General features: G+C 37.3%; 1 protein-coding gene and 2 long non-coding RNA genes across 3 annotated transcripts in view; 2 read left to right on the top strand and 1 right to left on the bottom strand.

The window, feature by feature from the left end:
- The first annotated feature begins 3,910 nt into the window (after positions 1-3,910).
- On the top strand, positions 3,911-15,942 carry LOC147761273 (uncharacterized). Its single transcript, XR_015335210.1, has 3 exons — positions 3,911-4,236; positions 11,508-11,618; positions 15,655-15,942. It is a non-coding gene; the product is annotated as an uncharacterized LOC147761273 (long non-coding RNA).
- On the top strand, positions 4,868-8,824 carry LOC147761274 (uncharacterized). Its single transcript, XM_087015073.1, has 5 exons — positions 4,868-4,879; positions 5,125-5,178; positions 6,353-6,712; positions 6,923-7,652; positions 8,793-8,824. The coding sequence occupies exons 1-5, from the start codon at positions 4,868-4,870 to the stop codon at positions 8,822-8,824; spliced, it is 1,188 nt and encodes a 395-aa protein (XP_086871199.1).
- Positions 12,469-26,668, bottom strand: part of LOC147761272 (uncharacterized) — a 96,466-nt gene continuing 82,266 nt past the window's right edge. Inside the window, exon 2 of the long non-coding RNA XR_015335209.1 lies at positions 12,469-12,878. This is a non-coding gene — a long non-coding RNA (uncharacterized LOC147761272). The remainder of the gene's footprint in view (positions 12,879-26,668) is intronic.

Raw genomic sequence — 26,668 nt, 5'->3', positions numbered from 1 at the left:
ACTTTTAGAACACAGTGTCTTAGAGAAAAAAGCTGGTAAATTTTACGGTGAAAGGGCATTTATGATATATGCACCCAAAGTTTGGAACACCTTACCCTCTGAAATACGAGCAGCAGGTGACATAGATACTTTTAAAAAGCTTTTGAAAACTCATATTTTTAGAATAGCCTATCAGTAAATATCATATAGTTCATTTTAGTTTTTAATAAGGTGTACTGTAATTTTATGATTAATTTTAAATGTTGTCACTCTAGGTTCTTATCATTTTAGAATATGAATAATTGGTTCTTTAAATTAGTTCTTAGTCCTTTAAAATTGTAATGTGTTCTTATATTAGTATTGTGTTATTTAGCTCTTTTAAGTGAATGTTGTAAGGCGCATTGAGATTTTTAATGGAATGCGCCATAGAAAAATAAATTATTATTATTATTATTATTATTATTATTACAGATTTATGAACAACTTCATTCTACATTTGTCTTCTGTTATTTCTGATCGGTAGATGAGGAACCAATGTGCCAAGAGACATGCATTAAAATATTTTAACGATATTCTTTATTGAGATAAATGGTTAAAAACCGTTGATATATGTACATATTTACAACTACCAAGGGCTTGTCACATCTAGCACATTTCAATGAAATCTGTGGTTGTCGTCACAACCATGTTGAGACAGGACAGAAGCCAAAATATACCGCGTGTAAAAATTGTTTTTAGTAGATGTCAAATTTAGTAGAGTAACTTACTTTACAATTACTTATAATATCATTTTACTTTGATCAGAATAGCTAGAAGTGCAAAAGTGCAAATGTGCGTGGAAGAGGGGTGGGATTGGGAAAATGTGTATTTCAGAAGTTATAGGTATAAAGGGAGGGGCACGTGGCCCCCTCCCTCTTAGATCCACTGAATAAGTGACCAAATCATGAAAAAAATCCCTCATTGTATGTGGTGTTGCGTCTTGTCGTACATGTAAGACACAAGTGAAAAATGCATCGTGTCTTGTCTGTTGATAGTATATCTTACAAGTAATACTACGTTTGAAAGATTCATGAAAAACTTTATATTACAATTTCAACAATCCGTATCAGTAGATGAGGAAAACCGTTTAACAAGATATTTTAGGTAAATGGTTAAAAATCGGTTATTATGGCCTACTATATGCATTTACAGAGGGCAACGTTTGTTAAGTAAGATAGTAATATTTTTGTTAAAAGTTATATTTTTCTTTCCCATCCACTTATCTTATTAACACAGGTCCTTGCTAACATTTAGTCCCGCAAAAATTAAACCACTTACCTCAACCACAACACGAATGTCGCCTTTAATGAAGATGAATTAGTATCGTTTATTTATTTATTTATTTATTTATTTGCAGAAAGTCTTTGACGATAAAAGAACCTGTCAATATTCCACTCATAATGCAGAAAAACATAACGTCAAATGTCATATTTCTTTACTTGAATCTGTTTTTAAATTAGTTTATTTGCTAAAATCTTCTTTTTTACAAAATAGTTTGTAATCTAGAGTGTCGTATTAGACACGCCGAAGGGTTCAAAAAGAGAACTATTTTTGGAAACATGTTGCACATATTCTCTTGAAATATTTTGCAATTTAATTACTAACTTCAGATTTTAGCGCTCTCTTTTGGCGTACTCACTGTTTCACAGCGAGAGTATTCACAGTGCGCGATGATTGACGTTTGTTTATATAATCTGCCAATCAAACTGTTATAACTTGAAGCAACTATAAAAACTAACTGAATTTGATTGGCACCTTGTCAATCAAAGGGTGTAGGAAGCTTGAACTAAACGTGTTCGACGACTATAGTGATCCACGTAATGATTGTGATTGACGTTTGTTTATATAACCTGCCAATCAAGCTGTTATTACTTGACAGCAGCTATCAAAACTAATGAATTTGATTGGCATCTTGTCAATCAAAGGACATAGGGGTTTTTACATGTTCGGAGAGAAGAGTGTAGTAATTGTGTTTGACCTTTGTTAAAAAAAACTGTCATTCATAGTCGTGTGCGCTTCACAGCTTCCATCAAAGCTGAATTAGCCTGTTTGAATTTGATTCATACCTGTCTATAACAATACATGTCGTAACATTCTGGAGGTAGGGGGCATTTTATTTTCTTTTCTTTTTGCAGCGTTAAAAAACGCCAGGTTCTTTATTTCAACCGAGAGACTGAAATTTAACAACGTGAAAGAATCCGGGGTTCTTTCACAGGCGTTTTTAAATGTACTAAAATTAGATGTCATTCTTTTTCTGGATATGATGTAAAATGACTATACATGAATTAACGTTGTTGACGATGTTTGTTGCTCCATAATCCTTTCTTGGTGCTCGTACGAAATCTGAACTTCGTATACGAACTGAACATAATACTTTTTTTAGGATCATTTTTAAAAAACGGATGGTATAAAAAGTAAAACCTTGTCATTTTTTCATGAACTACGGAGAGAAAAGACCGAGATAATGATGTTAGTGACCAGGTAAAATTAAAAACTACCGGTTTTGTTCGTTCCTTATAAAGGGCCGAGGCAATAAGTAGCCCGTCTCTGTATATTGACAGGAGCGTGCGTGAAAACTGTTGTTTTCAAATAAACTACACAATTAAAACTGCCAAATTAAAACTAAAACAATTTTATGCAATGAGTTAACAATCTTTCGAGCATCTTTCGAGCTTTAATCTGCTGTATATTGTTAGTACTTCATAAGTATAAAGACTCCAGATTTCAATAACGTGTGAAAATAAATAAACTAATAGTGGAATAAATCGGTCTGGTTTAATCAAAGACTTGAAATTCTTGTTTTAATTTATTGAATTTGTTCGTTCAGTATTTTATACTGTATTTCATCAGATTGGTAAAAAATCTTGTCATTATACATGTATATAAAATGGATGCTACGCCGTAAAAGAATTAATATTTGATCGAATATTTACTTGAAAACATACTTTTTTTTATCTAATTTATTTTATTCTATTTTTTAATTAACAAAATTAATTCAGCATTAACAACAGCATCTTTGTTTTGCCTCATCAAGCACATTCTATGAATTTTTGTCCGAAGGCGCATATATAAATGTAAAAGATTTGTTATTGTTCTTATTGTTCTTATATTCTTATTGTTCAACCTCTCTCTCTCTTCATTTATTATAAACTATTTTAATATCCATATACGTAAGAATGATTTAGAATTTACTCAATGGGGAATCAGAAATTGATACAGGCTTGATATAAAAAGTCGTTCCATTTATTATTGAACTGGGTCTTTTTATGGTAGACAGTAACGCGTCTTCTCATGAACGGGGCAATTTTTGTAGAGAGCAGTACTCCATATGCTGTCTACTATAGAGACTAGTCCCGCCTAGGTTTGTTAATTTTATTCATACAAGGCAGTCTATCTTCCATTTTAAAGACCAATATTTGATTTACATGACATAATCACAACATCAATGGCTTATTTCAAAATATATTGGGGGAAGGTTCCCTCCTCACACACCTACGGCTGCCCAAGGCAGTCGGAGCGCGGGCTATAAAAGAATGGTATTTTAAAAGCTCCCTGCCCACTTTTTTCACGTCAACACAGGACGGGGCAGGCTGGTTCTTCTCTTTCTTCTTCTTCTTTTTTGTGGGAGCGCAAACTGGTCGAAAGTTAACACTTTTGAAACCTTTCCTGCAGTGCGTGTTAACCAGTTAACGCATGAATTTTGTGCCGTCACAATGAGGCCGAGGCCGCAGCGCAGGCAAAACACTGCAGCCTAAGCAGTGGCGGGTTTGGGGGGGTGTCAGGGGGGTCCTACCCCCCCCCCCTTCAGTTCCTGAGAATAAAACAACACCAATACTCCTCTCTTGGTATTAGAATTTTGACTAGCTTAATCATAGTTCTAGACCGTAGCAAATGGCACCGTTCGCCCTCTAAAATACCAAAAATTGTCGGTACCCTTCAGCGGGCCCCGAACCCCACGTCAAAGGGGATGGAGGAGGGGGCGAGGGTCGGCTTCGCATCTGAGGCCTGTCATCCGCCCCTGAGTAAACTGTTACCATTCGTGCATGATAACTGGTTATTCACTGGTACATGGAAGTATTGGCAAGTGTGACCGCCCATCACACAATCCCAGCAGTCGAGTCAAAACTGGCGGCGAATGAACATGTGTTCGAATTTTACATTCTTTCCTCCCATTCCTAATCGAGCATGGTTGGTCAACTTTATTCAGGTGTAGATAAGGTGAGCTGAAAACTTGGTTTTTTAATTTCTTTTTCAGACAGCTCTCAGTCAAATTTATACTTCCGGGGCCGTGGCTCTCTTCGACGTATTTCCTCTTCGCATCTTTACAGGGTTATTTGAAGGTGGGGGGGGGGGGGGGGGGGGGGCTGCGAAATCAACACCCCCCTTCTACATGGCGTGGGGTTCTACCGGTGAAGGGCCCTAAAACTTTTGGTATTTTTAGAGGGCGAACGGTGCCATTTGGTATTTGGTACGATTTAGCACCATAAATCAGCTAGTCAATATTCTAAATCCAAGAGGGGAATATTAGTGTGATTTTTTTCAGAACCCCCCCCCCTCTCCAAATCCGCCACTGCTTTTACTAACGCTACCCGCAGATCTTTTAGCTCTAACACCCATTTTAACCACAAAACATACAAATTATCCAACACTACCACAGCTGATGAATGTTAGTGCTATAGGTTTTGCTTCGTTGGTGCTAAATAACTGTGTGGTGCGTTGGCTAATCCGTGGGTTTTGTGGTTAATATAGGCGTTAGTACTAAAGATCTACAGCTAGTGTCAGTAAACGCCTGATCCGTTTATAAGGCCTGGAAGTCCCGAACAAAATTTTATTGAAACTGCTGCCATACATGATAGAGTTGGTAAGTCAACTTACATTTCTTAATCCTTATCTTCCCAAAGCAATTTCGTTGATGTATAATTTAAAAAAGCTTCCAATTTTCTTATTCATCTTGGTCTTTAGATAATCTAAGAGATCAAATATCTATCCAAGTAACAGGATGCCCCCCCCCGGACAATCCCCCTGCAATGAATATAATAATGAAAATGAAAATGTCATATTGAGAAATATTATAAATGCCTGCTTTTAATGAAATTCCATCTCCAGGTGGTGGGTAAGCAGATAACCTCACTCTACAGGTATTTCTTTGATGAATTTACTGTAAGTTTTAATTGTTTTACCACTGCCCCATGACAGAAATAAACAAGCTCCGAAATTTATCTTCTTTTTTCTAGTTTCATTATTATTATTTACTTAACCTGTTGTTCAGAAACCTCTCTTACATCAAATAAAATGCAAATAAAATGATATTTGTTTGCTTTCAGAAAAAATAGAGAAAATGGTCGTATTAGTTTGATTAAAAAATGACATGTAATGGCAAATGACCAACGGCTTCTCCCCACGGCCTTCTCTACGTCCCTGCCCCTCCCCACGCCCTTCTCCACGTCTGTACCCCTCCCCACGCCCTTCTCCACGTCCCTGCCCCTCTCCACGGCCTTCTCCACGTCCCTGCCCCTCTCCACGGCCTTCTCCACATCCCTGCCCCTCCCCACGGCCTTCTCCACGTCCCTGCCCCTCCCCACGGCCTTCTCCACGTCCCTGCCCCTCCCCACGGCCTTCTCCACATCCCTGCCCCTCCCTGCAGCCTTCTCTACGTCCCTGCCCCTCTCCACGCCCTTCTCCACGTCCCTGCCCCTCCCCACGGCCTTCTCTACGTCTGTACCCCTCCCCACGGCCTTCTCCACATCCCTGCCCCTCCCCACGGCCTTTTCTACGTCCCTGCCCCTCTCCACGACCTTCTCCACGTCCCTGCCCCTCCCCACGGCCTTCTCTACGTCTGTACCCCTCCCCACGGCCTTCTCCACATCCCTGCCCCTCCCCACGGCCTTTTCTACGTCCCTGCCCCTCTCCACGACCTTCTCCACGTCCCTGCCCCTCCCCACGGCCTTCTCTACGTCCCTACCCCTCTCCACGCCCTTCTCCAGGTCCCTACCCCTCCCCACGGCCTTCTCTACGTCCCTGCCCCTCTCCACGGCCTTCTGCACGTCCCTGCCCCTCTCCACGGCCTTCTCCACGTCCCTGCCCCTCCCCACGGCCTTCTCTACGTCTGTACCCCTCCCCACGGCCTTCTCCACATCCCTGCCCCTCCCCACGGCCTTTTCCACGTCCCTGCCCCTCCCCACGGCCTTTTCCACGTCCCTGCCCCTCTCCACGGCCTTCTCCACATCCCTGCCCCTCCCCACGGCCTTCTCCACGTCCCTGCCCCTCCCCACGGCCTTCTCCACGTCCCTGCCCCTCCCCACGGCCTTCTCCACATCCCTGCCCCTCCCTGCAGCCTTCTCTACGCCCCTGCCCCTCTCCACGCCCTTCTCCACGTCCCTGCCCCTCCCCACGGCCTTCTCTACGTCTGTACCCCTCCCCACGGCCTTCTCCACATCCCTGCCCCTCCCCACGGCCTTTTCTACGTCCCTGCCCCTCTCCACGACCTTCTCCACGTCCCTGCCCCTCCCCACGGCCTTCTCTACGTCCCTACCCCTCTCCACGCCCTTCTCCACGTCCCTACCCCTCCCCACGGCCTTCTCTACGTCCCTGCCCCTCTCCACGGCCTTCTGCACGTCCCTGCCCCTCTCCACGGCCTTCTCCACGTCCCTGCCCCTCCCCACGGCCTTCTCTACGTCTGTACCCCTCCCCACGGCCTTCTCCACATCCCTGCCCCTCCCCACGGCCTTTTCCACGTCCCTGCCCCTCCCCACGGCCTTTTCCACGTCCCTGCCCCTCTCCACGGCCTTCTCCACATCCCTGCCCCTCCCCACGGCCTTCTCCACGTCCCTGCCCCTCCATACGGCCTTCTCCACGTCCCTGCCCCTCCCCACGGCCTTCTCCACATCCCTGCCCCTCCCTGCAGCCTTCTCTACGTCCCTGCCCCTCTCCACGCCCTTCTCCACGTCCCTGCCCCTCCCCACGGCCTTCTCTACGTCTGTACCCCTCCCCACGGCCTTCTCCACATCCCTGCCCCTCCCCACGGCCTTTTCTACGTCCCTGCCCCTCTCCACGACCTTCTCCACGTCCCTGCCCCTCCCCACGGCCTTCTCTACGTCTGTACCCCTCCCCACGGCCTTCTCCACATCCCTGCCCCTCCCCACGGCCTTTTCTACGTCCCTGCCCCTCTCCACGACCTTCTCCACGTCCCTGCCCCTCCCCACGGCCTTCTCTACGTCCCTGCCCCTCTCCACGGCCTTCTGCACGTCCCTGCCCCTCTCCACGGCCTTCTCCACGTCCCTGCCCCTCCCCACGGCCTTCTCTACGTCTGTACCCCTCCCCACGGCCTTCTCCACATCCCTGCCCCTCCCCACGGCCTTTTCTACGTCCCTGCCCCTCTCCACGACCTTCTCCACGTCCCTGCCCCTCCCCACGGCCTTCTCTACGTCCCTACCCCTCTCCACGCCCTTCTCCACGTCCCTACCCCTCCCCACGGCCTTCTCTACGTCCCTGCCCCTCTCCACGGCCTTCTGCACGTCCCTGCCCCTCTCCACGGCCTTCTCCACGTCCCTGCCCCTCCCCACGGCCTTCTCTACGTCTGTACCCCTCCCCACGGCCTTCTCCACATCCCTGCCCCTCCCCACGGCCTTTTCCACGTCCCTGCCCCTCCCCACGGCCTTTTCCACGTCCCTGCCCCTCTCCACGGCCTTCTCCACATCCCTGCCCCTCCCCACGGCCTTCTCCACGTCCCTGCCCCTCCATACGGCCTTCTCCACGTCCCTGCCCCTCCCCACGGCCTTCTCCACATCCCTGCCCCTCCCTGCAGCCTTCTCTACGTCCCTGCCCCTCTCCACGCCCTTCTCCACGTCCCTGCCCCTCCCCACGGCCTTCTCTACGTCTGTACCCCTCCCCACGGCCTTCTCCACATCCCTGCCCCTCCCCACGGCCTTTTCTACGTCCCTGCCCCTCTCCACGACCTTATTCACGTCCCTGCCCCTCCCCACGGCCTTCTCTACGTCTGTACCCCTCCCCACGGCCTTCTCCACATCCCTGCCCCTCCCCACGGCCTTTTCTACGTCCCTGCCCCTCTCCACGACCTTCTCCACGTCCCTGCCCCTCCCCACGGCCTTCTCTACGTCCCTGCCCCTCTCCACGGCCTTCTGCACGTCCCTGCCCCTCTCCACGGCCTTCTCCACGTCCCTGCCCCTCCCCACGGCCTTCTCTACGTCTGTACCCCTCCCCACGGCCTTCTCCACATCCCTGCCCCTCCCCACGGCCTTTTCCACGTCCCTGCCCCTCCCCACGGCCTTTTCCACGTCCCTGCCCCTCCCCACGGCCTTCGTTGTTATTGATCTTTGTCCGCAGACAACGGAAACTAATGAGCGCCGATTGATCTCGTCTGCTGAACGTTATTACCTCCGCCAAGGAGGTTATGTTTTCACCCGTCTGTCTGTCTGTTTGTTTGTTTGTCATCAACATAACTCAAAAAGTTATGGACCGAATTTGATGAAATTTTCAGGTTAGGTCAGAAATGGGTTAACTTAGAAGTAGTTTTTGGTGGTGATCCGAATCAATAATCAATTTATAATTAAAAATCAATCATCAACATAACTCGAAAAGTTATGGACCGATTTTGATGAAATTTTCAGGGTAGGTCACTTAGAAGTGATTAGTTTTTGGTGGTGATCCAGATCAATAACCAATCAATAATCAATACAAATCAAAAATTGCAGCCATGGCGGAGGTCTGCGCTCTCAGAGTGCTTTTCTAGTTGATATTTGATTGCTTTGTTATAGCTCTCCAGGCTCCGCGCATAGTTCAGAAATGACCTAGAACATTGAGGGCCACATTCTGTCTTCCTTTTCTTATCTAACCAAATTTAATCAAGACAATATCTGAATGACAGGTAGAATGGGGTTTAATAATTCTGTAAAACTGCCGGTTGTGTGGGACAGTAGGTTTATTTCATTAAATATACCCTTAACAAAATAAGGCTGTTCCATCCCTTGCCCACGCATTAACGAGTTACGTAGAGAGGACAGTGCTGTTGCTATCAAAACTCAAACAAGACAGATAGGGCCTACATATAGGCCTACCGTCTGAGAAAATTGAAATAAAAAAGGAGTGTAAAAATAACTTCCTTCCTTTTAAATAATGAATAACAATGCTTATAAAATCAAATTCTTTTCAACCAATATATTATCAATTTATATTTGAACTAAAAATCAAAAGATCTAGACTCTTGGCCGAAATAGCTTGAACTGGGATGCGCTTGATGTGCCCCGATTCTCCTCCGATATAGTGTGTTAGTTGTGACAGATATGTTGATTGCGTTTTCACTGCGGGTCTTTTTTTTTTTCATCAACAGACTTGTTCTTTCGGATCGGAATACTATTTTCAAACATTACGCACGTTATGGAATATATCTAGGATTATTTACTACGTAACAAAATGCCGTCTTTCCCATTCAATTGCCACTGGCACCTCGCCTTACATATTCAAAGATTCAGTGAAGATTTTTCGGGATTGGAAAGCGCGGAATACATGTTAACACAATCGAAAAGGAGTGCATTTTAGTTTATTGGGTAAGTATAAAGACTATTTGCTTCCCTTCTGATAAATGCTCTAAGACTTATAGTTTTTGATAACAGATAAATCTTATCTACATTCGTGTCTTTCATTCTGTTTCTACAAAATCATAGATCTAATCAACACAGAACGGTGTTCATTCATCTAAGTTTTCTTGAAATCAAAGTCGTCTGGGAGACATTCATTTGGGCTTGTTGTATACATGTCGACTCTCCCAGATAATCTGGGAGTCTCCTGAATACAGAAGGAATCTCCCCGTCACCCGTACAGGTAACCAAATCTCCCGGATAAAAGCGACTTTGAAATTTTGCACCACTGCCAGCTAACGCCCTGTCGATTTATTTTCAGAATTGTTGGGTGATCTCTTGAAAACTTCTCTTCTAATTGTTTGAGATAGGGGTCCCCCCCCCCCCCCCCCGACTTTTACAAATTTTCACCACTGTCGGCAAACACCCTGTCGATTTATTTTCAGAATAGTTGGGTGATCTCTTGAAAACTTCTCTTCTAATTGTTTAAGATAGGGGCCGGTCCCCCCCCCCCGACTTTTACAAATTTTCACCACTGTCAGCTAATGCCGTGTCGATTTATTTTCAGAATTGTTGGGTGATCTTTTGAAAACTTCTCTTCTAATTGTTTGAGATAGGGGTTCCCCCCCCCCCCCCCCCACCCCCCCCCCCCCCCCACTGAGCACCTGAGCACAACCCCCCCTGGACACCTGGCGGGATCAGGTATACAATATATACATGTGTATATATATATGTGAGTGGAAAAGTAGGAAATCACGTGCCTAGAAAACTTTAATTATATCTTTCTTAGAATGTGTTTCCATAGTAACAAAACTTCCATACCCATCTGTTGCAGCATGATTGTCAAATATGGCCTTATGGGCTATTTTAAAATTTTTGAATGAAATTTTAAACATTTTGTAAAAATTGCTGCAATGTAAAACTTATAACACTGTTTTATCTCCCCAGGTGACTTTTGATCTAATTTTTTATTCAATATAACTGTTATATGATGATTCTAAAAAAAATGTGACAAAATCCGTGTCTTGTTATTACAAATAGTAATGCAATAGGTGAAAATGTGTAGTCTATTCAAAAATTTACTTGGACCTCAGTGAATCCAGTAGATTTCAGGAAACTGGTGGTGCAATTGGCCAGAAAGCTAAAAAGTTTATGGCAAAGATTGCAATAATAAAGGACCCTTTTTTCAAATTTAATGATCAATACAAAATTTACAAAAATGTAGCTTGGGCTATTTCTCTTTATGGTGTTTCATATACATGTATAAGATTTTCTTAAATACCTTTACCATCAGTTAAATTTACCTTTTTCATGTCACATAACATCTACATCGTGCCTTTAGGTGAAAAAAGGGGGATAAATGCTGCCCCTTCGTATTGTGGCCTTAATGTCAAATATATACTGACAGTCAATGAAAATGCATCAGAAAACTTTCTTGTACATGTGTACTCTTGTTCTTTTACAGAGAATCGATTCCGTACAAATGCACTTGTTTGGTCATAACAGAGTGGGCTGACCACTCAGATATTTAAAATTTCGACTTCAGTGATTTTGTGATCAGCTATTACAAAATCTTGTTTTTCCTGATTGGTGTGAATTAATCAGGTTCAATATATGGTGATTAATTAAGCCTATTTAAATCCTACTATATCAGTGACATCATATAAAATGTGGTGATTGAGTTGGAAAAAGCTAACCTCTTGGCCTGCAAAGAAAACCTAGAAAACATACAAGAAAATTACAATATACTGTACCTAGTCAAAAAAAGTTAAAATATACTGTACTGACAAATGAAGTGTCAACTGTAGCTTTAAGGGGCACCAAGCTATAGAAAAAGAGCTTTATTTATTTTTTATTTATTTATTTATTTATTTATTTATTTATTTTTTTGATTAGGAACACCAACTACACAAGCCCCAGTCACTTTCATCCCAGGGGTTCAGCCGCCAGGAGGTCCTGTTACTTTTATTCCCAGTGTACAGACACCTGTGACACCAGCACCCACAGGTAAATATCAGTACCACTATATATACAGTGTATGATGTCACTGATATATTAGAAGGTATTTATGTACAGACACCTGTGACACCAGCACCCACAGGTAAATATCAGTACCACTATATATACAGTGTATGATGTCACTGATATATTAGAAGGTATTTATGTACAGACACCTGTGACACCAGCACCCACAGGTAAATATCAGTACCACTATATATACAGTGTATGATGTCACTGATATAGTAAAAGATGTTTATGTACAGATACCTGTGACACCAGCACCCACAGGTAAATATATCTGGATCACTATATATACAGTTTATGATGTCACTGATATAGTAGAACATGTCTGTTTTATCTCAGTGTATAAAACAAACATCTCTCTTTGCACATGTAAGTTTTTTTAAGTGTAGTTGCATTTTATGTATGTAATCAAGTTGTCACTTTGAACTCCCATTAGGGACCTGAAGCACTATGCTACTGACACATTATGAATGTCCACATTAAATTGAACATATTAGTATACCATGTGTGTCCACCATTGGTCTCACACAGAGCAGTATACCAACAGCCCATGGACATGATCATGTCATTGTGACCTGAGGTAACAGTTGTTCTATTTCTCCTGGACTGACACAAGCAGTTAGTGAATGTTTTATGGAACTGAAACTCCTTGTCAATCACTGTGATTGGTAACATCCCTAATGTTGGACACACATGGAACTGACCTCTTTGAACTCAGAATTTGACATCCCTCTCTCTGCTCTTGATGCTATTACTCGGGCAAATAAATGCTTTGTTGTTTAGAAATATATGTTGTTATTGCTAGTCATACGTAATGCAGGTAAATACAAAATACTAATCACCTTTTTCTTCATTCAATAACTATATATTTTGATACAGTACATTACTAAAAAGTATTACTGATTATACTGCAGTGCCTTATATGTATTTTTTTGTTCACTGCCATTGTTTACTACTTCAAGTCTGTATATTTATCAGCTTTGCTGTCTCGTTTAACTGAATTGTCACATTTCAGTCCTCAACATGGATCCCTGTTATATTTATTAGGTTAGACAACTGTCAGTACATCATATTTTTTTTCCTTACACCTTGATTTGGTTGAGTTTCAGGCTTCTGTCTTTTATAAAATGATGTGACAATGTCCCTTCACAAATCCGTCCTTCTGTCTCCTTTTCCAGGTGACCCTTTCCATACAGCATGGTGGCTTGGTGAACTGACTCTACCTTTCTGCACGTTTAATTCCTATAGAAAAATAGATAGCATCTTTTATTGGTAGTAAGAAGTCTTGAATGGGTATATATTATTTTCCAAATGACAATAACATTTATAGGTAATTTGCCATCTCCTACATGAACAGAAAAAAAAAACACATCACCACATCACATCACATTTGATATTTTATTTTAGACTGAATAATTTATCACGATATTGAAATGATATCTGTTTTTGGTAATGCTCACTCTAGACATTAGAAAAGTGATAAGCTTATTTCTGATTTTTACAGCTGTTAAGCTTCATTTTTACGTATGTCATATATATTCTGATTGATCTGTCTGCATAGGTAGTTGCTGTCATCATGGCTGTTGCTGTCCGACACAAGACGTTCATCCCATAACTGGCAAACATTTTTTTGTTTTACTTTAAATTTACTGAGTGGCTTTGTTTGGTAAAGAAGCACATTGCTTTTAAAAATTGGCAAGATCAGTTTACATTAATGGTAATATTATTCTGGTTCTTTTCACGATTTTGATGACATTAGCCTCATAATAGCCAAACTGAATTTTTTTTTGTTTTACTTTAAATTTACTGAGTGGTTTTGTTTGGTTAAGAGGCAGTTTGCTTTTGAAGATCAGCAGAATTATTATTTTATGTCCTTTTTTGTGATGTTCACCCCATTTATAACAGCCATATTTTTGTTTTACTTTAAATTTATTAAGTGGCTTTGTTTTGTACTGAGGCAGATCAGTGCATATTTATGATAATTATACTACCAACATGGTGCTGTTGGTACAAATGGTTTTAGTTACGACCCAATCCGTCCGTCAGATCTGCCCGTCCACCAGGTCTGCTACCACGTCATAAGTGGAGATTTCAAAATATGCCATTGGATTTGACCTTTGTCTTAATTAGTGCCACCAGCGTATATGCTGGCGTTACTCATGGTGTTAGTCCTGACCCATCTTGTACGGCTCTGTTGGCTCCGCAGGGTGTCTTGGGATACAAGTCGCCACTACCGCTTCTCCTCCTATACTGCAAGGAGCTGCATGTGTCCACATCTCTTGGATTTAGATCACATATAATCTCAACTTGAACCCCCTGGTATTTTTTGTCTCAGTCGGTGCATTGGCCTGGGCGTGGTGCTCGTTGAAATGCACCCTTGTCAAATTTTTTGAAAATTCAATGCTAAATATCTCCCAAACCGAAGGAATATTTGGAAAAATTACTACAGAAGTCTGACCAAAAGTTATTTGTGGAAATTCCATATTTGCCCCTGGATTTGTCTTTCGACCTTCATTTCAAGGTCAAACAGGCCAAAATTTTCTAACGATGGGGATTTTCTGAAAAAAAAAATTGTTTGTACCAATTTTCAGAAACTACACAGACCTAATCTCTCATATTATGGTGAGGGGTTACAATCAGGGACTGGTTACAATCCTTTCATCTTTGGGAGTTTGGGGTCAATCAGTACATCTTCATGGGAGAAGCGGCCATTAGATACAGAAACTGAAAACTCTAATTCTGGAACCGTAAATGCTAGAGACCTTTTGTTTTTGCATTTGGTGGAACATGTCAAGTGCAATACTGGAGGTGGTGTCCTTTTTTTTTTTTTTTGTTTTTGACGTGTTTTTTTCATTGCGCTATATGAAAAAATATAATGTTGCAATATTCAGTGGTAAAAATAAAATGTGAATTACTCCAAAATTAGCAGAGATACGCCCATAGTTACTATTGAACTTGAATAGGAAGTCATATACTGGTAATCTAACTGTGACCTTAAAATTTACCTTTGACCTACTTTTCATTATGAACTGCACTTTGCAAGTTTTCCGATCTTCATATCTTCAAAACTGGCAAAGATACACCCATAATTAATACCTTTTGCATTATGCGCAATTGGCCTTATTTTTCAAGTGTGTTGCATTATTTGAGCCCAATATTCTGCGTGAAATGTGATTCAGGAACTTCTTTGTTCCACGTTTTTGGTATAAATTCATCAACATGATTCATGATTTACCCTTCCAAATCTACATGATTTGTGAAAACGTTTAGCATTACAGGAATTTGTTCTAGAAAGTCCCAAACTTTGTATCATGATTGTAGGGCGATCATTCACAGAGATAAATTCAACAAACTCTTCAAACAAGGCAGTTAGAAAAGTGGCAATGAGAGTAGTTCGCTAGGTTCTGGTTCTATTTGTATCACCTTAGTCTCTGTCACGGGAATCCTGACCAATGAGAATGGCTGAATAACTCGAGATCTAAGCAGACGATTCCTGTCATTCAACACACAAAATAAATTATTCTGGGAATGTTATGAATTCTTTGCATTCCTGCAAGTATAGCAATTTTCTATCTTGATGAATGGCGATAGCTTTTAATTCCTCGTGATTGGTGATTGACCTGAATATATCTTCGTGATTGGTGATTGACCTGTTTTAATTCTTCATGATTGGTGATTAAGGGGGAGTATTTCTTACCCTCATTGAACTTGAATAGGATGTCATATACTGCCAATCTAACTGTGATCCTGAAATTGACCTTTGACCTAATTTTCACCATGAACTAAGCTTTGCAAATTTTCTATCCCTTATATCTTGAAAACTGGCGATATTTTCACTTTTTTTCAAACTTACTGTTCTTTTTCCAGATGAGCCTTTCCATTAGACACAATCAACTTTTAAATCCAACTTTATCAAAATAAATAATGTTTAGCTATTTTAGTCTGATAAATTTATCACTTTTTAAAATTTAATTTCCATTTTATTTTTTTTTAAATACATTGTACATTTCTCTTCCAGGTGACCTTTTCCATACAGCGTGGGGGCTTTTTTGGTGAACTGATACTTCCTGTCTGGTCATGGCCAATTCCTATAGAAAAAACAGGCAGCAAAAGACAATAGCAAGAGCAATGGATTGTGTCATCCATGTTTACAATAGATGGTATATGGCAAGCTTTGGCACATTGTCAAATGGTGTGCTAAACCCCAATTCCAAAAACAAATTGTAAGGAGGAATCTGCATCTGGTATTGGTAGTAAGGAGAAGTCTTGAATGGGTATATATTGTTTTCCAGAGGACAATTATGGGTAATTTGTCACCTCTTACACAAACAAACTCAAATCATAACATTTGATGTTTAATATGAAGCTAATTAGATGTTGTGAAATTGAAAAAAAAAATGTTTTCGATAATTCTCAGTCTTCTCATACAAATTGTCAATAAGCTACACTTCTATTACACACAGTCAGCTGATAAGCTTATCACAGATTTTTATCATTGTAAATTATCATTTCTCCAAATTCCACAAATAATGGACAAGATTTGTCAAAATTATTAACGTTTAACTATTTTGTACCTTGGAATTTAGCAGTCTTTTCAGTGATATTTTCAGTTTTCTCAAATATATTGTCCAAAAAAAAAAATCTTTTTCATTGAACCCAGTCAACTGATGAGCTTATCACAGATTTTTATTGATCTAAGGAATTATTTGTACAAATTTCACAAATATTGGACTAGATTTGTGAAAATATTAACGTTTAACTATTTTAATCCATGGAATTTGGCAGTCTTTTCAATGTCATTTTCAGTTTTCTCACATTTATATGCTCTGAAAAAATCTTTTTCATTGGACATTGTCAACTGTTGTGCTTTTTACAGATTTTTATTGATGTTAAGCATGATATATACAAATTACACAAATATTGGACAAGATTTGTCAAAATTGTTAATATTTAACTATTTTATGCCATGGAATTTGCCGGTCTTTTTAATGTAAATTTTAGTTTTCTCCAAATTATATGCTCTGAAAAAATCTTTTCCATGAGACACAGTCAACTGATGAGCTTATCACAGATTTTTATTGCTGCAATGCATCATCTGTCCAAATTTCACAAATATTGGACTAGGTTTGTGAAAATTATTAACGTTTAACTATTTTAAGCCATGGAATTTGGCAGTCTTTTCAATGTAATTTTCAGTTTTCTCCAATTCATATGCTCTGAAAAATCTTTTTCATGAGACACAGTCAACTGATGAGCTTATCACAGATTTTTATTGCTGTTATGCATGACTTGTACAAATTTCACAAACATTGGACGAGGTTTGTTAAAATTATTAACGTTTAACTATTTTAAGCCATGGAATATGGAAGTCTTATTAATGTAATTTTCAGTTCTCTCAAATTTATATGTACCGAAAATATCCTTTTATTAGACAGTCAACTGTTAAGGTTAACTTTATAAAAATTCTTAATGTTTAACTATTTCAGTCTGTGAAATTTGTCAATTTTTAAAATTTTCACTTTTTTCAAATATATTGTTTTTTTTCCAGGTGACCTTTTTTGGTGAACTGATTCTTCCTGTCTAGTCATGGCTAATTCCTATAGAAAAAACAGGCAGCAAAAGACAACAGCAAGAGCAATGCTATGTCTCATGATGGTATGTGGGAAGCTTTAGGACATTGTCAAATGGTGTGCTAAACTCCGATTCCAGCAACTGATTGTAAGGAGGAATCCGCATCTGGTATTGGTTGTAAGGAGAAGTCTTGAATGGGTATATATTGTTTTCCAGAGGACAATTATGGGTAATTTGTCGTCTCTTACACAAACAAACTCAAATCATAACATTTGATGTTAAATAAGAGGCTAATTAGATGTTGTGAAATTGAAAAAAAAAATGTTTTTGATAATTCTCACTCTTCTCATACAAATTGTTAATGAGCTACACTTCTATTACACACAGTCAGCTGATAAGCTTAGAACAGATTTTTATTGATTTTAAGCATCATTTGTACAAATTTCACAAGTATTGGACTGGGTTTGTCAAAATCATTAATATTTAACTATTTTATGCCATGGAATTTGCAGGTCTTTTCAATGTAATTTTCAGTTTTCTCCAAATTATATACTCTGAAAAAATCTTTTCCATGAGACACAGTCAGCTGATAAGCTTATCACAGATTTTTATTGCTGTTATGCATTATCTGTCCCAATTTCACAAATATTGGACATGATTTGTGAAAATTATTAACGTTTAACTATTTTAAGGCATTGCATTTTGCAGTCTTTTCATTGTCATTTTCAGTTTTCTCAATTTTATTGTCCAAAAAAATCTTTTTTTTTGAGACACAGTCAACTGATGAGCTTATCACAGATTTTTGTTATTGTTATGCATCATCTTTCCAGATTTCACAATTATTAGACAAGATTTGTGAAAATTATTAACGTTTAACTATTTTTAGCCATGGAATTTGGCAGTCTTTTCAATGTCATTTTCAGTTTTCTCACATTTATTTGCTCTGAAAAATCTTTTTCATGAGACACAGTTAACTGATGAGCTTATCACAGATTTTTATTGTTGTTATGCATCATCTATCCAAATTTCACAAGTATTAGACAAGATTTGTGAAAGTTATTAACGTTTAACTATTTTAAGCCATGGAATTTTGCAGTCGTTTCAGTGTTATTTTCAGTTTTCTCAAATGTATTGTCCAAAAAAAATCTTTTTCATGAGACACAGTCAACTGATGAGCTTATCACAGATTTTAATTGTTGTTATGCATCATCTGTCCAAATTTCACAAATATTAGACAAGATTTGTGAAAATTATTAACGTTTAACTATTTTAAGCCATGGAATTTGGCAGTCTTTTCAATGTCATTTTCAGTTTTCTCACATTTATATGCTCTCAAAAATGTTTTTCATGGGACACAGTAAACTGATGAGCTTATCACAGATTTTTATTATTGTTAAGCATCATCTGTCCAAATTTCACAAATATTGGACAACATTTGTGAAAAATATTAACGTTTAAATAATTTAAGCCATGGAATTTGGCAGTCTTTTCAATGTCATTTTCAGTATTTCTCAAATTTATATGTTCTGAAAATATCATTTTTATTAGACATAGTCAACTGTTTAGGTTAAGTTTATCAAAATTATTGTTCAACTGTTTTAGTGTTGGAAATTTGTCCATTTTTAGAATTTAATTTTCACTTTTATCAAACATCTTGTTCTTTTTCCAGGTGACCTTTTCCATACAGCGTGATGGCTTTTTTGGTGAACTGATTCTTCCTCTCTGGTCAGGGCTAATTCCTATAGAAAAAACCAGACAGCAAAAGACAACAGCAAGAGCAATGCTATGTCTCATCCATGTGTACAATAGATGGTATATGGCAAGCTTTAGGACATTGTCAAATGGTGTGCTAAACCCTATTCCAGAAACCGATTGTAAGGAGGAATCTGCATCTGGTATTGGTAGTAAGGAGATGTCTTAAATGGGTATATATTCTTTTCCAGAGGAAAATTATGGGTAATTTGTCACCTCTTACACAAACAAACTCAAAACATAATATTTGATGTTTAATGTGAGTCTAATTAGATGTTGTGAAATTGAAAAAAAAATATTGTAGATAATTCTCACTCTTCGCATACAAAATGTCAAACAACTACAATTCTATCACACACTGTCAACTGTTAAGCTTATCACAGATTTTTGTTATTGTTAAGCATCATCTGTCCAAATTTCACAAATATTAGACAAGATTTGTGAAAATTATTAACGTTTAACTATTTTAAGGCACCGCAACTTGCAGTCTTTTCAATGTCTTTTTCAGTTTTCTCAATGTTATTGTCCAAAAAAATCTTTTTTATGAGACACAGTCAAGTGTTGAGCTTATCACAGATTTTTATTGTTGTTATGCATCATCTGTCCAAATTTCACAAATATTGAACAAGATTTGTGAAAATAATTAACGGTTAACTATTTTAAGCCATGGAATTTGGCAGTCGTTTCAGTGTTATTTTCAGTTTTCTCAAATTTATTGTCCAAAAAAAAATCTTTTTCATGAGACACAGTCAACTGATGAGCTTATCTCAGATTTTTATTGTTGTTATGCATCATCTATCCAAATTTGACAAATATTAGACAAGATTTGTGAAAATTATTAACGTTTAACTATTTTAAGCCATGAGATTTGGCAGTCTTTTCCATGTCATTTTCAGTTTTCTCACATTTATTTGCTCTGAAAAATGTTTTTCATGAGACACAGTCAACTGATGAGCTTATCACAGATTTTTATTGTTGTTATGCATCATCTCTCCAAATTTCACAAATATTAGACAAAATGTGTGAAAATTATTAACGTTTAACTATTTTAAGCTATGGAATTTGGTAGTCTTTTCAATGTCATTTTCAGTTTTCTCACATTTATATGCTCTGAAAAATGTTTTTCATGGGACACAGTCAACTGATGAGCTTATCACAGATTTTTATGTACAGACACAGATGTGTCTGTACATATTGCCATCACCTGCGTCTGTCGTCGCCGATGGCGATGCCGATGCCGTCGCCGTGCACTTTCCTTGTAAACACGATAAGTGGAAGGCAGTTTTACTTTTTGGCTTTATATTTACAGAGCTGATGAATATTCATAAAACGCAGGTCAAGTTCGAAAATCAGCATGATCGGGCCATTATTGTAGAAGATATGCTGTTTTTTCACTTTTCAGCATATATGCAACCTTGTAAACACATTTTAAGGAAAACCAGTAGGCCTGTTGTCATGAAACTCACAGGAGTAATCAATCTTACTAAAACGCAGGTCAAGTTCGAAAATCAGCATGATCGGGCCACTATTTTAGTAGTTATGCGGTTTTTTCATTGTTCAGCATATATGCAACACTGTAAACACAATATAAGAAAAACAGATAGGCCAATTGTCATTAAACTCACAGGAGTGGTCATTCCTGCTAAAACGCAGGTTGAGTTAAAAAATCAGCATAATCGGGCCATTATTTTAAAGAAATGCAGTTTTTTCACATTTCCTCAGATTTAATTCTTAGGCATGTAAACAGTTTCATTATTGAACTAATAAGATACGTAAAAGTGTTTGTTTGGCATTTCCTGCAATTTTACAACATTATTAGTTGATTATGTGAAAATGATGGTAAACTTGTTATCGTGTATTGTGTAATAAAGTTTCAAAAATGGAAATAAACTCATATCATTGCAGTTTGTCAGATTCAATCATTCACTATGTTCAGAATCTCAGAATGGAAGAGATTGGACATTTAACACTGCTCTGTTGATATTTTTCCCATCTCATCAATTTTCTTAGTTGATCATATAAAAACGGCAGAAAACTGTTAATTTTGTTTTATGTTAAAAATTGTTAAAAATGAAAAAGAACATTTCAGAACAGTGCTGTCTCGTTTACATTTTGGCATTTTCAAGTTGTGACTTTGAAGTTCCATGGGCCTGAAGACCCATGCTAGTCACATTTTCTGAAAATCCATGATACGTATATTTTATTATTAAAAATTGACGGTCATTATGCTGTTAACCATTATGTAATATTGCATCAGAATAGAAGAAAACACAATTTTGGGTGCTGCCGCCATGATGACCATTATGGGAAAACCATGTTACTTATGATTGCCAAACTTTCAAAAAAGAAATACAGGACTAAAATGCAGTCTGAGTTGGAAAAGCAGACTAAGTGACTTCTTTTTCTGGAAGTTATACATTTTCAAAGTGTAAACTTGTCACATATTTTAATTACATTGGTATTACCTGTTGAGGATAATTAAAATTTGATGTTGAATTTGCAGTTTAACATAATGTATTTTTGCATCAGAATTGACAGTAGCCTATTTTGATCATAGTTATTTCCTGTTTTTTGTCTGTACATTTGACAGCTTTGCTGCCTTGTTATTATTGTTATGCATCATCTTTCCAAATTTCACAAATATTGGACAAGATTTGTGAAAAATATTAACGTTTAACTATTTTAAAGCACCGCATTTGGCAGTCTTTTCAATGTCATTTTCAGTATTTCTCAAATTTATATGTTCTGAAAATATCCTTTTTATTATACATAGTCAATTGTTTAAGTTAAGTTTATCAAAATTATTGTTCAACTATTTTAGTGTGGGACATTTGTCAATTTTTAGAATTTAATTTTCACTTGTATCAAACATATTGTTCTTTTTCCAGGTGAACTTTTCCATACAGCGTGATGGCTTTTTTGGTGAACTGATTCTTCCTGTCTGGTCAGGGCTAATTCCTATAGAAAAACAGCAAAAGACAACAGCAAGAGCAATGCTATGTCTCATCCATGTGTACAATAGATGGTATATGGCAAGCTTTAGGACATTGTAAAATGGTGTGCTAAACCCTATTCCAGAAACCGATTGTAAGGAGGAATCTTTATCTGGTATTGGTAGAAAGGAGATGTCTTTAATGGGTATATGTTCTTTTCCAGAGGACAATTATGGGTAATTTGTCACCTCTTACACAAACAAACTCAAATCATAATATTTGATGTTTAATGTGAGTCTAATTAGATGTTGTGAAATTGAAAAAAAAATATTGTAGATAATTCTCACTCTTCGCATACAAAATGTCAAACAACTACAATTCTATCACACACTGTCAACTGTTGAGCTTATCACAGATTTTTGTTATTGTTAAGCATCATCTGTCCAAATTTCACAAATATTAGACAAGATTTGTGAAAATTATTAACGTTTAACTATTTTAAGGCACCGCAACTTGCAGTCTTTTCAATGTCTTTTTCAGTTTTCTCAATTTTATTGTCCAAAAAAATCTTTTTTATGAGACACAGTCAAGTGTTGAGCTTATCACAGATTTTTATTGTTGTTATGCATCATCTGTCCAAATTTCACAAATATTGAACAAGATTTGTGAAAATAATTAACGGTTAACTATTTTAAGCCATGGAATTTGGCAGTCGTTTCAGTGTTATTTTCAGTTTTCTCAAATTTATTGTCCAAAAAAAAATCTTTTTCATGAGACACAGTCAACTGATGAGCTTATCTCAGATTTTTATTGTTGTTATGCATCATCTATCCAAATTTCACAAATATTAGACAAGATTTGTGAAAATTATTAACGTTTAACTATTTTAAGCCATGAGATTTGGCAGTCTTTTCCATGTCATTTTCAGTTTTCTCACATTTATTTGCTCTGAAAAATGTTTTTCATGAGACACAGTCAACTGATGAGCTTATCACAGATTTTTATTGTTGTTATGCATCATCTCTCCAAATTTCACAAATATTAGACAAAATGTGTGAAAATTATTAACGTTTAACTATTTTAAGCTATGGAATTTGGCAGTCTTTTCAATGTCATTTTCAGTTTTCTCACATTTATATGCTCTGAAAAATGTTTTTCATGGGACACAGTCAACTGATGAGCTTATCACAGATTTTTATTATTGTTATGCATCATCTTTCCAAATTTCACAAATATTGGACAAGATTTGTGAAAAATATTAACGTTTAACTATTTTAAAGCACCGCATTTGGCAGTCTTTTCAATGTCATTTTCAGTATTTCTCAAATTTATATGTTCTGAAAATATCCTTTTTATTATACATAGTCAATTGTTTAAGTTAAGTTTATCAAAATTATTGTTCAACTATTTTAGTGTGGGACATTTGTCAATTTTTAGAATTTAATTTTCACTTTTATCAAACATATTGTTCTTTTTCCAGGTGAACTTTTCCATACAGCGTGATGGCTTTTTTGGTGAACTGATTCTTCCTGTCTGGTCAGGGCTAATTCCTATAGAAAAAACAGCAAAAGACAACAGCAAGAGCAATGCTATGTCTCATCCATGTGTACAATAGATGGTATATGGCAAGCTTTAGGACATTGTAAAATGGTGTGCTAAACCCTATTCCAGAAACCGATTGTAAGGAGGAATCTTTATCTGGTATTGGTAGAAAGGAGATGTCTTTAATGGGTATATGTTCTTTTCCAGAGGACAATTATGGGTAATTTGTCACCTCTTACACAAACAAACTCAAATCATAATATTTGATGTTTAATGTGAGTCTAATTAGATGTTGTGAAATTGAAAAAAAAATATTGTAGATAATTCTCACTCTTCGCATACAAAATGTCAATCAACTACAATTCTATCACACACTGTCAACTGTTAAGCTTATCACAGATTTTTGTTATTGTTAAGCATCATCTCTCCAACTTTCACAAATATTGAAAAAGTTTTGTGAAAATTATTAACGTTTAACTATTTTAAGGCACCGCATTTTGCAGTCTTCTCAGTGTCATTTTCAATTTTCTCAAATTTATTGTCCAAAAAAATCTTTTAAATGAGACACAGTCAACTGATGAGCTTATCACAGATTTTTATTGTTGTTATGCATCATCTCTCCAAATTTCACAAATATTAGAAAAGATTTGTAAAAATTTTTAACATTTAACTATTTTAAGGCACCGCATTTGGCAGTCTTTTCAATGTCATTTTCAGTTTTTTCACATTTATATGCTCTGAAAATATCCTTTTTATTAGACATAGTCAACTGTTTAGGTTAAGTTTATCAAAATTATTGTTCAACTATTTTAGTGTGGGAAATTTGTCAATTTTTAGAATTTAATTTTCACTTTTATCAAACATATTGTTCTTTTTCCAGGTGACCTTTTCCGTACAGCGTGATGGCTTTTTTAGTGAACTGATTCTTCCTGTCTGGTCAGGGCTAATTCCTATAGAAAAAACAGACAGCAAAAGAAAACAGCAAGAGCTATGCTATGTCTCATCCATGTGTACAATAGATGATATATGGCAAGCTTTAGGACATTGTAAAATGGTGTGCTAAACCCTATTCCAGAAACCGATTGTAAGGAGGAATCTGCATCTGGTATTGGTAGAAAGGAGATGTCTTAAATGGGTATATGTTCTTTTCCAGAGGAAAATTATGGGTAATTTGTCACCTCTTACACAAACAAACTCAAATCATAATATTTGATGTTTATTGTGAGTCTAATTAGATGTAGTGAAATTGGAAAAAAAATATTGTAGATAATTCTCACTCTTCGCATACAAAATGTCAATCAACTACAATTCTATCACACACTGTCAACTGTTAAGCTTATCACAAATTTTTGTTATTGTTAAGCATTATCTCTCCAAATTTCACAAATATTGAACAAGTTTTGTGAAAATTATTAACATTTAACTATTTTAAGGCACCGCATTTTGCAGTCTTCTCAGTGTCATTTTCAATTTTCTCAATTTTATTGTCCAAAAGAAATCTTTTTCATGAGACACAGTCAACTGATGAACTTATCACAGATTTTTAATATTGTTAACCATCATCTCTCCAAATTTCACAAATATTGAACAAGATTTGTGAAAATTATTAACGTTTAACTATTTTAAGCCATGGAATTTGGCAGTCTTTTCAATGTCATTTTCAGTTTTCTCACATTTATATGCTCTGAAAAATGTTTTTCATGGGACACAGTCAACTGATGACCTTATCACAGATTTTTATTATTGTTATGCATCATCTGTCCAAATTTCACAAATATTGGACAAGAATTGTGAAAATTTTTAACATTTAACTATTTTAAGGCGCCGCATTTGGCAGTCTTTTCAATGTCATTTTCAGTATTTCTCAAATTTATATGTTCTGAAAATATCCTTTTTATTAGACATAGTCAACTATTTAGGTTAAGTTTATCAAAATTATTGTTCAACTATTTTAGTGTGGGAAATTTGTCAATTTTTAGAATTTAATTTTCACTTTTATCAAACATATTGTTCTTTTTCCAGGTGACCTTTTCCATACAGCGTGATGGCTTTTTTGGTGAACTGATTCTTCCTGTCTGGTCAGGGCTAATTCCTATAGAAAAAACAGACAGCAAAAGAAAACAGCAAGAGCAATGCTATGTCTCATCCATGTGTACAATAGATGATATATGGCAAGCTTTAGGACATTGTAAAATGGTGTGCTAAACCCTATTCCAGAAACCGATTATAAGGAGGAATCTGCATCTGGTATTGGTAGAAAGGAGATGTCTTAAATGGGTATATGTTCTTTTCCAGAGGAAAATTATGGGTAATTTGTCACCTCTTACACAAACAAACTCAAATCATAATATTTGATGTTTAATGTGAGTCTAATTAGATGTTGTGAAATTGAAAAAAAATATTGTAGATAATTCTCACTCTTTGCATACAAAATGTCAATCAACTACAATTCTATCACACACTGTCAACTGTTAAGCTTATCACAGATTTTTGTTTTTGTTAAGCATCATCTCTCCAAATTTCACAAATATTGAACAAGTCTTTTGAAAATTATTAATGTTTAACTTTTTTAAGGCACCGCATTTTGCAGTCTTCTCAGTGTCATTTTCAATTTTCTTAATTTTATTGTCCAAAAAAATCTTTTTCATGTGACACAGTCAACTGATGAGCTTATCACAGATTTTTATTGTTGTTATGCATCATCTATCCAAATTTCACAAATATTAGACAAAATTTGTGAAAATAATTAACGGTTAACTATTTTAAGCCATGGAATTTGGCAGTCTTTTCAATGTCATTTTCAGTTTTCACACATTTATATGCTCTGAAAAATGTTTTTCATGAGTCACATTCAACTGATGAGCTTATCACAGATTTTTATTATTGTTATGTATCATCTGTCCAAATTTCACAAATATTGAACAAGTTTTGTGAAAATTATTAACGTTTAACTATTTTAAGGCACTGCATTTTGCAGTCTTTTCAGTGTCATTTTCAATTTTCTCAATTTTATTGTCCAAAAAAATCTTTTTTATGAGACACAGTCAACTGATGAGCTTATCACAGATTTTTGTTCTTGTTATGCATCATCTATCGAAATTTCACAAATATTAGACAAGATTTGTGAAAATTATTAACCTTTAACTATTTTAAGTCATGGAATTTGGCAGTGTTTTCAATGTCATTTTCAGTTTTCTCACAATTATATGCTTTGAAAAATGTTTTTCTGAGACA

This window comes from Lingula anatina, chromosome 6 (assembly GCF_051362555.1).
Source record: "Lingula anatina isolate TDL-2025a chromosome 6, LinAna3.0, whole genome shotgun sequence".
NCBI classification, from domain to species: domain Eukaryota; kingdom Metazoa; phylum Brachiopoda; class Lingulata; order Lingulida; family Lingulidae; genus Lingula; species Lingula anatina.
Note: the sequence above shows the minus strand (reverse complement) of the source record. Positions and strands in the feature narration are given on the sequence as shown.

What these genes read in the sequence shown, in the direction of transcription:
- LOC147761274 (XM_087015073.1), top strand. An exon ending in GTCTGTACCCCTCCCCACGG is followed by an intron (nt 6,713 to 6,922) that starts CCTTCTCCACAT and finishes CCCTCCCTGCAG; the next exon opens with CCTTCTCTACGTCCCTGCCC. An exon ending in CTCCCCACGGCCTTTTCCAC is followed by an intron (nt 7,653 to 8,792) that starts GTCCCTGCCCCT and finishes GCTTTGTTATAG; the next exon opens with CTCTCCAGGCTCCGCGCATA.